The following is a 15,951-nucleotide window of genomic DNA, read 5'->3' as shown; positions in this document are numbered from 1 at the left end:
TAAGAGGACCATATACAATAAAATGCAAGTAATTCTTTATTAAATATTTTTGAAGATTGTAGAAGTTACAAAAGATTAACAAAGATGTACTCATTTTATAACATATAAAATGTATTTGCAAAAAATAAAAGAATATAGTGATCATCATCATCATCATCATCGTTTAACGTCCGCTTTCCATGCTAGCATGGGTTGGACGATTTGACTGAGGACTGGTGAAACCGGATGGCAACACCAGGCTCCAGTCTAATTTGGCAGAGTTTCAAAATATATACAATGCAGTCATTAATCACAGTAAATATTTTAAAATTCATTTGAGAGCCGGACAAATAGGGCTGAACAGGACCACACCAAAAACAGGTTACATGACATTGATAGCAACTGCTATTTCATTTAGGATGCAGAGGGGCTGGCACAGGACTACCAACAATAGAGAGCACTGGTGAACCTGGTCAGCTCTATGCATGATGTCATCTCTGGGATCACTAATCTAGGATGACCCCAGCTTCATCAAGCAAGAGCATGAAGTGAGAAGTGAGTGAACGAGCTATTTCATTTCCCTTTTTTATATCAGAAAAATGAAATTAACATGAATATTATTCTTGTTACTATTTTTTATTTTCATTATTGCTTATACTCTTTAATTCAATATCTATAAAAGTGGTGTGAAGGCACGAGGCTTAGTGGCTAGATATTTGGTTTATGATCATAAGGTCATGAGTTCTTTTGCTAGCAACGCACTGTGTCCTTGAGTAAGACACTTTATTTTACGTTGTTCCACTCCACTCAGCTGTCAAAAATGAGTAATTTCTGTTTTTCAAAGGGCCAGCCTTGTCACACTCTGTGTCACACTGGACCTTCCTGAGGATTACGTTAAGGATACACATGTCTGTGGAGTGCTCAGCCACATTTACGTTAATTTCATGAGCAGGCTGTTCTGTTGATCGGATCAATTGGAACCTTTGTCCTCGTAACCAACTGAGAGCCAGTATAAAATTGGTGGTTTAGTAGCATTGTGTAAATGTAAGAAATTTACTCTTACAAGAAGAAAAAGAGACACTGGTCCTTACAGTTTCAACAATTTTTATCGGGGATTAAAACAGAATAATTACTTGAAAGTAAATATTATACACTTTCTTGGAAATTGAAATTTAATAAGCTTATGAAACTTGAAAAACAAAGTTTTAGTAACAAAAGAGAGGGAATTTAAATATCCTACCATAGAACATATACTGATCAATTTTCTGATCATCTTCCCAGTTGAAACAGCTAAGGTTAAAGACTGTTTGTCCAGTTTCCCCTCTATCAGGAGAGATTGTACAACTACCGTTATGTGGTGCTTTATTGACCAAAATATTTATAGCAGTTTCAGCTCTGGTGAGACCATCAATGATTGTAACTTTGGCACGAAATTTTTCAACATTTTGAAAGTCTTCAAAGATTGATTTGGAGACGACTAAATACTTTTTCTGGCTATCTGCAAAAGAAAATAGAAGAAGTGAAACAATAAAATTGTTAGTATGAGATAAAAAGAAAACAAACAAACAAAAAGATGTTACTATTGTAAGATAGTAATATCTTTTGTCCAAATTCCCAATTCGATTTCAATTTCAAGTTGGAAACAGATTATCACCTTACTGATACTTTTGTAAAAATACATAAATGTTACATAGCCTACCTATTTCATTTTCTCTATAAATCTGAACTTGAACCAACATTTATGTAGGAAGGATGCTAAAGAGCATTTAAGTTATGGTTATTGCTGTTGTTAAACAGCCAAAGGTCAGCCTTGATTAAAAATGCATTAGATTTCAGATTTATAAATTGCTTTGCTGTGTTTGAGAAGATATGTCACGCTAACTGAAATCGTGAGCATGGCCAGCGCCAGTGACATGTGAAAGACACCCATGCTGGTGATACATAAAAGGCACCCTTGCTACTGACATGTAAAAGACACCTGTGCTGGTGCAATGTAAAAGACACTCATGCTGGTGACATACATAATGCATCCGTACCAGTGAAACGTATAAGGCACCCATGCAGGTAGGTAACATGTAAAAGGCACCCATGCTGGTGACACATAAAAGGCAACTATGCTGGTGACACATAAAAGCACTCCTGCCAGTAATACGCAAAGGGCACCCATGCTGGTGAAATATAAAAGGCAACCTTGTCAGTGACAGGTAAAAGACATCTGGTACACTCTGTGGAGTGGTTGGTGTTAGGAAGGGCAACCAGTTGTAGAAACTATGCCAAAACAGACAACTGGAACCTGGTACAGCTCTCCAGCTTGCCAGCTCCAGCCAAACCATCTTACTCATGCCAAGATGAAGATTGGACACTAAATAATGATGATGCTGAAGTTAAGAAAATTTAAATTGTACAAGGATGTTCATGCCTTTCTCATTTACAAGTGTTATGTGGTCTTCAAGCGAGTTTTACTGTCATATATTAGAGATGTATATCTAAGGATTTGAGGAGGTCCATGCTGTAGTTACAAAAGCAGTTCCTGAACTACCCCACCATGAACTGTTGCATGTGATAATATCAATCTTTTAGTTTCAAAAGGATGAGTTGTATTGTATTTACACACTGTTGAGGAGAGCGCAGGTCAGGTGGGTAGGCCACCTTGTTCAAATGACTGACACATGGCAACCCAAAAGACTATTTTACAGTGAATTGACAGAAGACAAGTGCACACAAGGTGGACATAAAAAGCACTTCAACAATACACTCAAAGCTCACTGAAGAACTTCCAGATCAACCCCAACACTTAGGAAATGCAAGCGCAGGATTGTCCTGCTTGGTGTGTCTGTGCCAACAGAGGTGCCACTTTTTACGAACAGAAAAGGATTGCAGGAGCACAAAGAAAGTGTGAGCTGTGCAAGCCCAGAGCCAACTCCTTGCCTTCATTCCCTGCAGATCACCAGTGCCCAACCTGTAGCAACACTTTATGGGCTTGCATCAGCCTGATTAGTCACAGTCAGATGCACCATGATACATCTTCATTTCCCATGTAATGTTCTGGTCACCATTGACAACAACAGACAAACATTGTTAATTTTAAAATATATTTCATTTTGTTTACAAACATTACTTTTGTATATGATATACTTGGAGTTTTTAAATATATTTTGTATGAAAGTAAATGAACTGGAAGATAGATAGCCAAGAATTGAAACCATGTGGCAGAGACAGCTTGCTGCAAGTGTACATCTATTTCACAGTGTTCAGCACACTACCAAGAATTAAATGAAGCTTTCTCACCTCTGCAGTAACTTGACTGCTCTATTTAATCCTTACCTGCTACATATTCTGACATATTCTGAATCTTGCGCCAGTCCCATCGATACTCATAGTAAAATAATTCCCAAGTATACTCATATTTTTTCTCATCACTTTGGCAACCTTCTGTACAATGGGCTGTGAGTCCAATTCTTGCTGATGGATTGACAACTTGACCTGTTGATGCTGGCGTACAAAGACCTGTAGAACACCTGTTATAAAAATAGTTGTGTATGCTTATAACTTGGTGGGATTGAATTACTGTGATTGATCAAATGAATGTATATTTTGTGCTTTTTTCTTTCACAATTGAATACTATATTAAAATATATATATATATATATATATATACACATATATGTAATATATAGTCATCAAACAAATATTGTCAATAACAACAACAATAATAATAATAATAATAATAAATATAGTGTTGATTGAGAAAGAAAGCAAATGATGCAGGATCATAGATATAGTATGCGATAAGGAAGAAAGAAAAGTCGAGAGATATGTCAGGTTAGCTTGGGAGATTAAGCAGATGTGGTCGATGAAAAAAGTGGTAGTAGTACCAATAATCGTCTGAGCCCTGAGAACAGTGAGTAAAAATCTTCTGAAGTACATGGAACAAGTAGGGGCTGCAATAAGGGTGGAGCACTTCCAGAAAACAGCCCTGCTTAGAACTGCTCAAATACATCAGATGGTACTTGAAAAATAAGGGGTGTTACCTTAGTTCACTGGTAGTGAACAGCTGACACCATAGTACATCTCCAGTGTTAGATGCTGTGCAAAGACAACAAATTATAATGATGATGATGATGATGATGATGATGATGATGATGATGATAATAATAATAATAATAATAATAATAATAATAATAATAATAATAATAATAATAATAATAATGCCGGGTGTACCCTTATCAGACGGGTAATCATGATGGGTATACTGGGCTTCATATATTTTACCCCATTGTCATTTTGATGGCATGCTCTGCTCTTTTGCTCAATAATTATAATTATTATTATTATTTTCACTCAACAGATTAGACTGTCGGAAAAGAAAAGAATCCTAACATCAGGCTACAACAAGTAGCCTTAAATGCCAAGAACTCTTCTATTGGGTTACAGCAAGTAACTGTAGATGCCAAGAACCCTCCTAAGTATCCTAGTTGTCCCTAATAACACTATTTTCTGGAGCTGTAAATAAACTGGGTTTTATGTCTATTTCTTCTATCCATCTGTTCAAATCTTTAGGGATAGTTCCTAATGCACCTATAACTATTGGGATACATTTTACCCACACTTTCCATTGTCTCTGTAATTCGATAGCTAGGTCCTGATAATTTGCTATTTTTTCTGTACTTCTCATTAATTTATTTCATCATTTGGGACTGCTGAATCAAATACTGGCACTTTCTATTCTCTTTATCTGCTACTACCAAATCAGGCCAACTAGCTTCTATTACTCTGTCAGTCTGAATGTTAAAGCCCCACCAACATCTTGGATTTCTGACTTTCTAGTACTTTACTAGGTTCATGTTCATACCGTTTAACAGTATGTTCAAATTCTAGCTTTCTACATAACTCCCAGTGGATTCCTCTCCCTAGATTGTCATATCTTTTCTTGTGTTCTCTCTGTACCAACATGCTACATTCACTTACTATATGTGTAACACTTTCTTCTTTTGATTTGCATAATCTAAAATGGAAATCTACTTGCTTTTTGTCTATCTTGGTTTTTATCCAATTAGTCCTTAATGCTTGATCCTGGGCTGCTGCTAACAAACTTTCTGTCCCTCTCTTCAGCTTTCCTTTCTGTGACCATAACGATGTCTCACTACTTCTATTTGCTATTATTATTATTATTATTATTATTATTATTATTATTATTATTATTATTATTATTGTTCAGTAGTTTTATTTTTATAACGTGCTTTCACTTCACTACCGAGCGCAGCTCTGTGCGCCTTGGGTATGTGCTGTGGTTTGCTGTGGTGCTCTTATGTTTACTGTATTGAAAGTGTTTTGCATAGAATGTGTGCAGTACCCAGTAGTGCAATTTTCTGTATGTTATATATATTTGTAAGTCCTGGTGTTTTTGTTATGTATTTGTCTGAATATTTTTTTATTATACCTAAGGCACCTACTATGATAGGAATTGTTTCTGTTTTTAGATTCCACATTCGAGTTATCTCTATTTCCAGGTCTTTGTATTTTGAAAGTATTTTCCATTTCTTTTAGAGAAACGTTGTCATCTGCTGGTATTGATACATCAATTAGAAAGCATTTTTTTTCTTCATGATCTTTGACAACTATATCTGGTCTATTTGCCTTAATTTCTCTATTATTATTATTATTATTATCATTATTATCATCAATGTTATTATATGAAAACTCAGAGTTTATTTTGCTGGGTTTATGCTATTTATTATTGATGTTGTTTTATTGTCTATTTTTATTGTCTATTTATTATTATTATTATTATTATTATTATTATTATTATTATTATTATTATTATTATTATTATTATCATCATCATCATTGTTATTATATGAAAACTCACAGTTTATTTTGCTGAGTGTGATGCAAAGTGTCAGCTGTTCACAGCCAACAGACTATGGTGACACTTGTTTATTGGTCATGCTTCAAGAACTCCACGAAGAATTCTTGCAGTTCTAAGCAATGCTGATTTTTGTAGGTGTTCTAACTTCACACTTGCACTGATCTTTTTCAGCCATGTTGGTAGTTGAGTGCTGATACTTCCAAGTGCACCAGTTACTATTAGTATCACATCTACTCTCTTCATTGACCACGACCTTCATATTCCCCACTTTAAATCATCATAGTTATTTATTTTTTCTTCTTTTACATTGATCTGCTTGTCACCGAGGCATGCTATGTTGATTTATCATACATGTTCTTTCTTGTCACTGGGGCATGCTATGTTGATTATCATACATTACTATTATCATCATCATCACTATTATTATTATTATTATTGATTTAACTCAGGTTTGTTCTTATTCCTGGTAGAATTTATGTGGGTAGCAGGTTACTACCTGTAATGTTAGGTATCCACAAGCTTTCAATAATCTTTCAAGTGCTTAAGATTCTCCTGATAATCTTTTCCTACTACTACTATTATTATTATTATTATTATTATTATTATTATTATTATTATTATTATTATTATTATTATTGTTCAGTAGTTTTATTTTTATAGCGTGCTTTCATTTCACTACCGAGCGCAGCTCTGTGTGCCTTGGGTATGTGCTGTGGTTTGCTGTGGTGCTCTTATGGTTACTGTATTGAAAGTGTTTTGCGTAGGATGTGTGCTGTGCCCAGTAGTGCAATTTTCTGTATGTTATATATATTTGTAAGTCCTGGTGTTTTTGTTATGTATTTGTCTGAATATTTTTTTATTATACCTAAGGCACCTACTATAATAGGAATTGTTTCTGTCTTTAGATTCCACATTCGAGTTACCTCTATTTCCAGGTCTTTGTATTTTGAAAGTTTTTCCATTTCTTTTAGAGAGACGTTGTCATCTGCTGGTATTGATACATCAATTAGAAAGCATTTTTTTCTTCATGATCTTTGACAACTATATCTGGTCTATTTGCCTTAATTTCTCTATCTGTGTGTACTGGCATATCTCAGAGTATGGTTGCTTTCTCGTTTTCTGTGACCTTTTCTGGCATGTGTTTATACCATCTTTATAATTATTATTATTATTATTATTATTATTATTATTATTATTATTATTATTATTATTATTACTATTATTATTATTATTATTATTATTATTGTTATTTGACATTTCAAGACAGCAAGCTGGCAAAATTGTTAGTATACAGAGCAAAATGCTTAGAGGCATTTCATCTGTCATTATGTTTTGAGGTCAAATTCCACCGAAGTCAACTTTGCTTTTCATTCTTTTGGAATCAGTAAAATTAATACTAGTTGATTACTAGGGTTGATGTAATTGACTTAACCACCTCCACTGAAATTGCTGGCCTTATGCCAAAATTAGAAATCATTATTTGACATTTGATAGTTTCAGGCAAATTTCTACTAAATCCCCTACTACACTTCCATGGTGTTGAGGTATGAGCAGCATGGTGCGTTCTTGAGTTTTGTTGTTGTTGTTGTTGTTGTTGTTGGGTGAATACAAACTCTTTCCAGTTTTGCATTCGATCAATTTGTTTTGTTACGAAGTTTGGCTTCAGTCTTTTGTTGTATTAGTGTTTTCATTGTGTGTTGCATGTGTAATGTGAGTTGTGTTCTGTTGGGTATCTGACCTATAGAATACATGTTGTTGGGAAAGAGTATTTTATTGGGTATTTATTGTATAGAATGTGTCTTGTGTTTGTGGATTGTTTTATTTGGGTTGTACTAATGATTTGTTAGTGTCTTGCATAGGATGTGGGTTGTTCCTAATAAGGCTATTTTGGGATAGTGTGTCGTGTTGAAGCTCCAGGTATGCTTTCTGCATTTTTGTTCATACGTCTTTGTCTTGAGTAGCCAATTATGTGGGACACTATCAAACACTTTCCTGTAGTCTATCCATGCCATACTTGGGTTCTTCTTGCTCCAGTGATTCTCTACAATCATTTTATTAATGAGTAATTCATCTTTGCATCCATAAGAATTCCTTTTACAACCTTTTTGAACTTGTGGAAGGAAAAGTGAATATTCTTTCAGTTAGTATGGATGTAAGGATCTTGTAGGTGGTGTTGAGACATGTTATTGGTTGGTAGTTCTTTGGATCTTTTGTATCTTCAGTTTTTGGTAGGTGTGTTGTTCCTTCAGTCAGCCAGGCAGGTATTTGCTCTGGGTTCTGTATGACATCAGTTAGGGATGCAGCAAAATTTTGATGTATTTCTGTCAAACAATTCAGCCAGAAGTTAGGGATCTGGTCCAGTGGTGGGGTTCTCCATTTGTGAGACTTTCTAAGGACACATCTTAGCTCTTCTACTCCTATTGCCTCCCATTTCTGCTCTTCAACTTCATCCATTCTCACTTTCTCATGTTTTATCCAGTGAGCTTCAGCATTGTATTCTTTTTTGTTGCTCCATATCTTCTTCCAGAACTCTTCCATTTCCACAGTCTTAGGTGGTTCTTTTACTTCTAGTTTGCTTTTGCCAATTTCCCTATAGAATTTTTTTGCATCCATCTTGAATACATTGTTTTGTTGATGAGCCATTGGGCTTTCTGTTGTATTTGTTGTTTCACTGGTTCCTTGGTTGCAGGGAGGTTTATGAAATGTTTGATATTATATTTTTGCTTGAATTTTTCGGGTTTGTTTCATCTTAACATTTACTCCCTCCTCTAGCAAGTTCATCAAGAACTGATACATACACGCACAAAAATTCGATCTCTTTTTGTATTGCTACTTTCCACTTAGGAGGTTTATTGACATGGTTGGTCCTTTTCTGTGTCATCCTGATACCTAATGAGCAGTTACAACTTTAGCAGTAGAATAGATGAGGTTATTTAAAGTTGTTAGGTCATTTCCTTTATTTCTTCCTCTTCGTCTTCTTCTTCTTCTTCTTCTTCTTATTATTATTATTATTATTATTATTATTATTATTATTATTATTCAGTGAAAGAGCAATGCATGCCATCAAAATGACACTGGGGTACAAATATACGAAGCCCAATATATATCATGACTACCCATCTGATAAGGGTACACAAGATAAGGGTACACAAGATAAGGGTACACAAGACACATGCATCACAGCCATATGTGCGCAACATGGTGATTTCAATCATTTGTGCAGATCGAATCTTTTGTGCAGGCAAAAGTTGAATGCTTATACATCATCTTCGATGGGAGAATCCATCATATTTATATACATACATACTTACATACATACATACTTACATCCATCTATACATACATACATACATACATACATACATACATACATACATACATATATAGATATTTATCAATGTGTATGCCTTTGTGTATGTGCTTATTCCCAACCACTGTGTGACAGCCAGTGTTGGTTTGATTACATTCCAGTAACGTAGTAGTTTAGCATTAGAGACTAATAGAAAAAGCTTTTAAAAGAGATAAGTACTGAGGATGATTCATTTGAATAAAACCCTTCAAAGCAGCACTCCAGCATGTCCACAGTCAAATAGTTGAAACAAGTAAAAACTTCATGTATAGTATATACATATACATCAAGGTATAACTGTGCAATATGACAGTAACTGTTATTTCTGTATGTATTTTAGTTCGATATGATCTTAATGTGGCAATCACTAAAGCAAAGAGGAAGACTTGTAAGACAAGAGAAGAAAAAGAAATGTACTCACTCAATCATTGCCAAACCTGGTATCCCTTCCACTATTTTCACTCGTAATGTAGCATTTGCTTTCCTCTCGCCTTTTTCAGCTATCACTAAGAAGTCATATGATTCATTGATTTTCATCCAGTGAGTACTAAACGATATGCTTCCTTCAGTAAAGTCAAGTTTTCCAGGACCGTTTCCAAAACATCCACCTTTATCAGAAGAAAGACTTGGAGGGCCAACAGTCCCTTCATTTTCAGTAATTTCATATTTCTGTTTGTATCCACTACAATACCATATGAAATTTGTAAATCCCTGAAAATAAAATTTATAGATCTTAGAACAAAGAGAAATACCATTTTTTAAAAACGTTTTTGAGTATTTGGGTGTAGGTGTGGGGGTGTAAAGTTGGATTTGATTGGACATCATCTCATTTTATACAATTTCCTCTTTTCCATGCTTACATGGGTTAGAAAGAATTTGCTGAAGCAGATTTTCCATAGCCAGGTGCCCTTCCTGTTGCGAACCTTCTACTGTTTCCAAGTTAGGTAGTATTTCCTTATGGCGAGACATGTTTACACAGAAGATTGGAAATGAAGGGCACCACCTGTATTATAGTGATGCTGGTTAATGGTTATCATATACTGTGTGAAGACAAGGAAGTTCAAACACACACACATACACACACTTATATTTATATATATATGATGGCATCTTTTTGTTTCTGTCTACCAAATCTACTTCCAAGGGTTTGGTCAGCCCAGGGTATAATAGAAGACACTTGCCCAAGGTGTCATGCAGTGGGACTGAACCAGAAACCATGTAGTTGAGAAGAAAACTCCCTAATCACTCAGCATGTTAAAACCAATATCAGTGTCATATGGTAGAGTCATATTTATTCAGCAATTTTCCATTTAATTACTACACACAGACCATTAAATAATGATTCTGTTCTCTGTTTTAATTAGAGTCAACATCAATAAATAGGATGCAAGGATGTGACATGGTCTGAGTATTTCAAGTAACGAAATAAATAAAAGTATAATTAATTAACACCATATTTGTTTATCAAAGTGAAGGCATGTGCCTTAGTGGTTAGGGCATTCAGCTCACAATTGTTAGGTTGTGGCAGCAAACTGTGTCCTTGAGCAAGCCACTTTATTTCATGTCATTCCAGTCCTCTCAGCTGGCAAAAATGAGAAGTACCTGTATTTCAAAGGGCTAGCTTTGTCACATTCTGTGTTATACTGAATCTCCCTGAGAACTGTGTTAACTGTGGAGTGCTCAGCCACCTGCACATTAATTTCATGAGCAGAATGTTCCTTAGATCAGATCAACTGTAACCCTCATTGTCATAACCAACAGAATGTCAGTGTTTATCGAATGAAAAACATTACCATAACTATCAAAATACAAATTACCAATTTCAACTTCATTTTAAAAAATTTTAAACCATTTTAGCCATAGATAAAATTTGGGTTTAACCCTTCAATATTTAAACCAGCCATATTTGGTCAAATATTCTATCTGTTTTATGTTCAGACCAGCCAGATCTGGCCTCTCATACCTTACCCTACCATGTCATTTTAAAAATACATAATCACATCATCAAAATCTAGTAGCTATGAGAAAATGGATGATTAATTCAAAACAATGTGAATAAATAAGCATTACATTTGACAGAATAAGCTGAATGAATAAATTGTGATTGATGTAGCGATTTATCCTGTATAAAGTTATATGAAATGTATGAGTTAATATGTGTTTCATGCTTTTTGTAAAAACATTAGTGGTGGTAAGTGAAAGGGAATTCCCACAACTAAGAAATCAGCTTATGGATTCAGATTTAACACTACGACCTAGTATGGCCATTGGGTACCCTTAACAGAGTCTGTTCTATTGTAAGCTTTTAGACTAGATCTTTGTCTCTAAAAAAATACTTTCCTTGCAAGGTGCAAAAGGTTATGTGTTCTACCCTTTTCTCCTCTGAAAAGCTATTCAAGAAAATCTTGGCTTTTTGCCCCTACCCAATAACCCCAAAATCGTCTCTCGTTCCATCACTCAATCACTTCTTCCACAACATTTATTTTTAATACATTTGTATTATTTGAATATCAAGAAATTAATGAATGCTTGATTTAATTATCATTAATATATAAAATTCACCATTTAGACATTAGAAATATTAATGCCATTGTGGCAAAAAGGGTATTGGGTGGGGAGAGTTGGTAGCGCATCATACAAAAGAATTTTATGGTATTTAGTTACATCCTTGTTATTCACTAAGTTGTTCAAATTACACTAAATTTAACTGTGCATTTCATTCTTCCAGGGCTTAATAGAAATAATTACTGGTTAAGCACCTCATTTTGCAAAAGAAATTACATCTGTTGTAGAAATCAATATTAAAATAGATAACACAGTTCTATATTTAAGAGATGAGGAATTGTGTAGATTATTTACATTATTTACATTCGACAGATATTTGTTCTCATCTTGTTTGTTGTTAACACAATGTATCGGCTGATATACCCTTCAGCTTTCTTCAGGTGTCTTGGGGAAATTTCAAACCTGGGTTCTCATTCCTAAGGTATTTTTTTGATGTTGTTATTATTAAGATTATTATTATTATTATTATCATTGTTCAGGTCACTGTTTGGAATCAAACTCAGAATCTTGGGGTTAGTAGCCCACACCCTTAACTACTACGCCATATGCCACGGGTATATATATATATATATATATATATATATATATATATATTATTATAAAATCTGGTAATTATTCATATATTAATTTAATATCGATTAATTATCAGGAGGCCAGCACATCTAAAGAATCAAAGAGATTCAGAAATATTATCTGCAATCTCAAGGGATTAAGGTACATTTAAAAAAAATAACGTCGACCACTAACGTGGACAATTAATGCGCTAGAAATAGATCACATCTTGTGTCTATTAAGACCAAGGATAAAATCTTTATAAGATTTTATGAAGTACCCAGCATGTAATAAAACCATATAGGTAACAATTAATACAAAATATATAATTATATGCATTATTTACATTTGAAGGATATTTGTCCTCATCTTGTTTGTTGCTAACACAATGTTTCGGCTGATATACCCTCCAGACTTCTTCAGGTGTCTTAGGGAAATTTCGAACTTGGGTTCTCATTCCTAAGGTATTTTTCGATGTTGTTATTATTATTATTATTATTATTATTATTATTATTATTATTATTATTGTTCGGGTCACTGCTTGGAATCAAACAATAACAATAACAATAATAATAACAATAATAATAATAATAATAATAATAATAATAATAATAATAATAATAATAATAATGATGATAATAATAATAATGATAATAATAACAACATTGAAAAATACCTTAGGAATGAGAACCCAGATTCGAAATTTCCCTAAGACACCTGAAGAAGGCTGGAAGGTATATCAGCCGAAACGTTGTGTTAACAACAAGATGAGGACAAATATCTGTCGAATGTAAATAATGTAAATAATGTAAATAATGTAAATAATGTACATAATTCCTCATCTCTTAAATATAGAACTGTATTAAAATAGATCATCAGAAAATAGATACATAAAAAAAAGATACTCTTTTGTCTGTTAGACAATTAGCATCCAGTCAGTAATATCTCTAAACAATTCTCTGTTGCAGAAACAGAAATACACTGATGGCAGTCTAATATGCCAATAATTTTAGGACAAATTAGACAATGACAGGAAATAATTCTGCTATCTGTAAAGAAACTATAATCTTACCTGATCGCCATCTCTTGGAACATCTGGATCATAAGAATATCTATTTGGTGAAAGTGTTAATGTTGTATTGAAACCCCACAATCTTTCTGATGCGCCGCCATTTTCAATCATAACAACTAGGTCAGAGCTTACTATCTTCAAATATGTGGAAACTGTTGACTGAAAGACTTCCTGATTTGGAAATTCAGTTGGGTCCATTTTTACATTATAAATTACTTTATAAAATCCTGTTTCTAATTTATTTGGTTCTATTGCCAATTCTGCAAAGTTTATTGAAGGATTGTCAAGCAGAGTAACCGGTTCACCTATCACTTCTCCACTGTTTGGATCTGCAGGTATTATAGACCATAACTTGATATTCTTCAAAGTGTGTTTGCAACTTATTGTTGTCTTTGTCAGGAATCGTACCAATTTATTTCTTTTAAATACTAAAGGGTTCATAAAGTTATAACTAACTTCTCGTATAACCATATGTGGAGGTTGACATTGCACATCAGAAATGACAATTAATTTCTCAGAAGTGAAATTTCCAAAGCTGTCTGCAGCAAGAGCACTGACTTTGTAAGTTCCTGGTGTAGTGAAGCTGTGGATCCAAGACATTTCATTTTGAACAGAACTCTTGGCCTTAGTTTTATATTCTTCTGGACATGCTTCAGAAGCACCATATACATAAGCAGGTGTTTCATCACCTAGATCAAGAACTAAACACATTTTGTTTGAAATGGTTGGTAGACTAACTTCTATAGTAGTTTCATTGTTTACTTTATTCTGTTTGGGCACATTCAATATCAAACCGGTAATGCTGTCAGCGACAGCAATTTTCATTGTTTCATATTTGTATGAATAAAAGTTTTTAGCAGTGATATTTACATCATAATTTCCAGGCTATAAAAAAAAGAAAATTATGTTATTAAATTATTGACAAATATGATATTTCTTAACTTAAAACAAAATATGAAGCAGTCAGTGTCTGAAAATGCTAATTGATAAACCAAAGTCATTTAATTAAATTTAGTTGGTCAGTGTTCCTCAGAGCTTCTCATCACCAGTTTGTTTTCAATTTCATTATTAATTTTGAGGTTGAACAATTTTAGGTGTTCAACAAAAAATTTAGCCTTTTCTTAACATTTATGTTGTTTAGATAACTAGTCATGCCACCTTATTATTTCAGTATACTCTTTTACTCTTACTTTTTTACTTGTTTCAGTCATTTGACTGCAGTCATGCTGGAGCATGGCCTTTAGTCAAACAAATCGACCCCAGGACTTATTTTTTGTAAGCCTAGTACTTATTCTATAAGTTACGAGGATGTAAACCCACCAACAAGTGATGGTGGAGAAACAAACAGACACACATGCAAATATACATGCACACATATATATATATGACAGGCTTCTTTCAGCTTCCATCTACCAAACCCACGTACAAGGACACTTGCCAAAGGTGCCATGCAGTGGGGCTGAACCCAGAACCATGTAGTTGGGAAGCAAGCTTCTTACCTCACAGCCACACTGTGCTTATGTTGATAAATATTTCATAGGCTCTTGAAGATATGAAAATTGCATTCTTTTAATCTTATTTGAACATAAACTGTGAAGAGTCAATACTGGTCTGCCATTTATGTACAAATGATCTAAACTTAGACTGTGTTATGGACAGAATGAGACGATTGAGTGTGGCTGTTTGGACACCACTGGTTTGGCACAGCTGATTGATTATTGAGCCTTTTTGGTACTGGGGGTAAGCAAACACACACACACACACACACACACACACACACACACACACACACACACACACACACACACACATACACACTTCTGCAGAAATATACATATACAACAAAAGGGAGAGAGAGAGAGAGAGAGAGAGAGAGAGAGAGAGAGAGAGAGAAAGAGAGAGAGAGAGAGAGATTACACTTTATAAGTTGAACACAATTGGTATAAACACTTCTCCCTCCTCAAACAGATGAAGGGAAATATGTTCTCTCACATAATCAGAGACAAACAGACAGACAGGCAAATATACAAACAGATAGACAGATGGACAGAGACAAAGAATGAGAGAAATATCAAGATGTCTGATGTTAGATTAGTCAGTGTTAAATCAGCAAAGCCAAATAGGCAAGGCCAAAATGCTTCATACCCTATTATATAGTTATAACAGAGTATTGCTTTTTTAATACCAGCAAACTGTGAGGAGGAAGCCCAACCATCAACAGACAAATTTCAATGGGCAGAAAAGCTAATCAAACAACATCAAAATGAGATTTATATCTCACAGAAACAAGTACATTTCTTTGGTCATCCCACTACTTCCCTATACTCCTAGTCACTTTGTCTATGCCTTGCCATTGGATCAGAAATTCAAGGTTGAGAGAATGAGGTTGGCCACCCAATTAAGTTTTCCATCACCATAACCTGAGTTTAGTGCAAGTCAAGACTGAAAATGATTTTAGTATTCTTCTCTTAGCATTTTTGTTGCCATTGCAGACATGTTGTTAAAGAATCATTTGACATGCATATTCACCACACATAACAATAAATAACCTATATCTCCCTCCAT

General features: G+C 34.2%; 1 protein-coding gene across 2 annotated transcripts in view; it reads right to left on the bottom strand.

Annotated features, from left to right (window-relative positions):
• The window catches only part of LOC106877357 (polycystin family receptor for egg jelly), a 140,664-nt gene that overhangs the window by 53,221 nt on the left and 71,492 nt on the right, over window positions 1-15,951 (bottom strand). For both annotated transcript variants that reach the window (XM_014926242.3, XM_052967101.2), the window contains exons 13-16: window positions 13,387-14,271; window positions 9,619-9,908; window positions 3,304-3,497; window positions 1,220-1,477 (exon numbers count right to left, since the gene is read on the bottom strand). In XM_014926242.3, the coding sequence (XP_014781728.1) occupies window positions 1,220-1,477; window positions 3,304-3,497; window positions 9,619-9,908; window positions 13,387-14,271 (1,627 nt within the window). The remainder of the gene's footprint in view (window positions 1-1,219; window positions 1,478-3,303; window positions 3,498-9,618; window positions 9,909-13,386; window positions 14,272-15,951) is intronic.

Source organism: Octopus bimaculoides, chromosome 4 (assembly GCF_046866305.1).
Source record: "Octopus bimaculoides isolate indiv1 chromosome 4, ASM4686630v1, whole genome shotgun sequence".
NCBI classification, from domain to species: Eukaryota; Metazoa; Mollusca; class Cephalopoda; order Octopoda; family Octopodidae; genus Octopus; species Octopus bimaculoides.
Note: the sequence above shows the minus strand (reverse complement) of the source record. Positions and strands in the feature narration are given on the sequence as shown.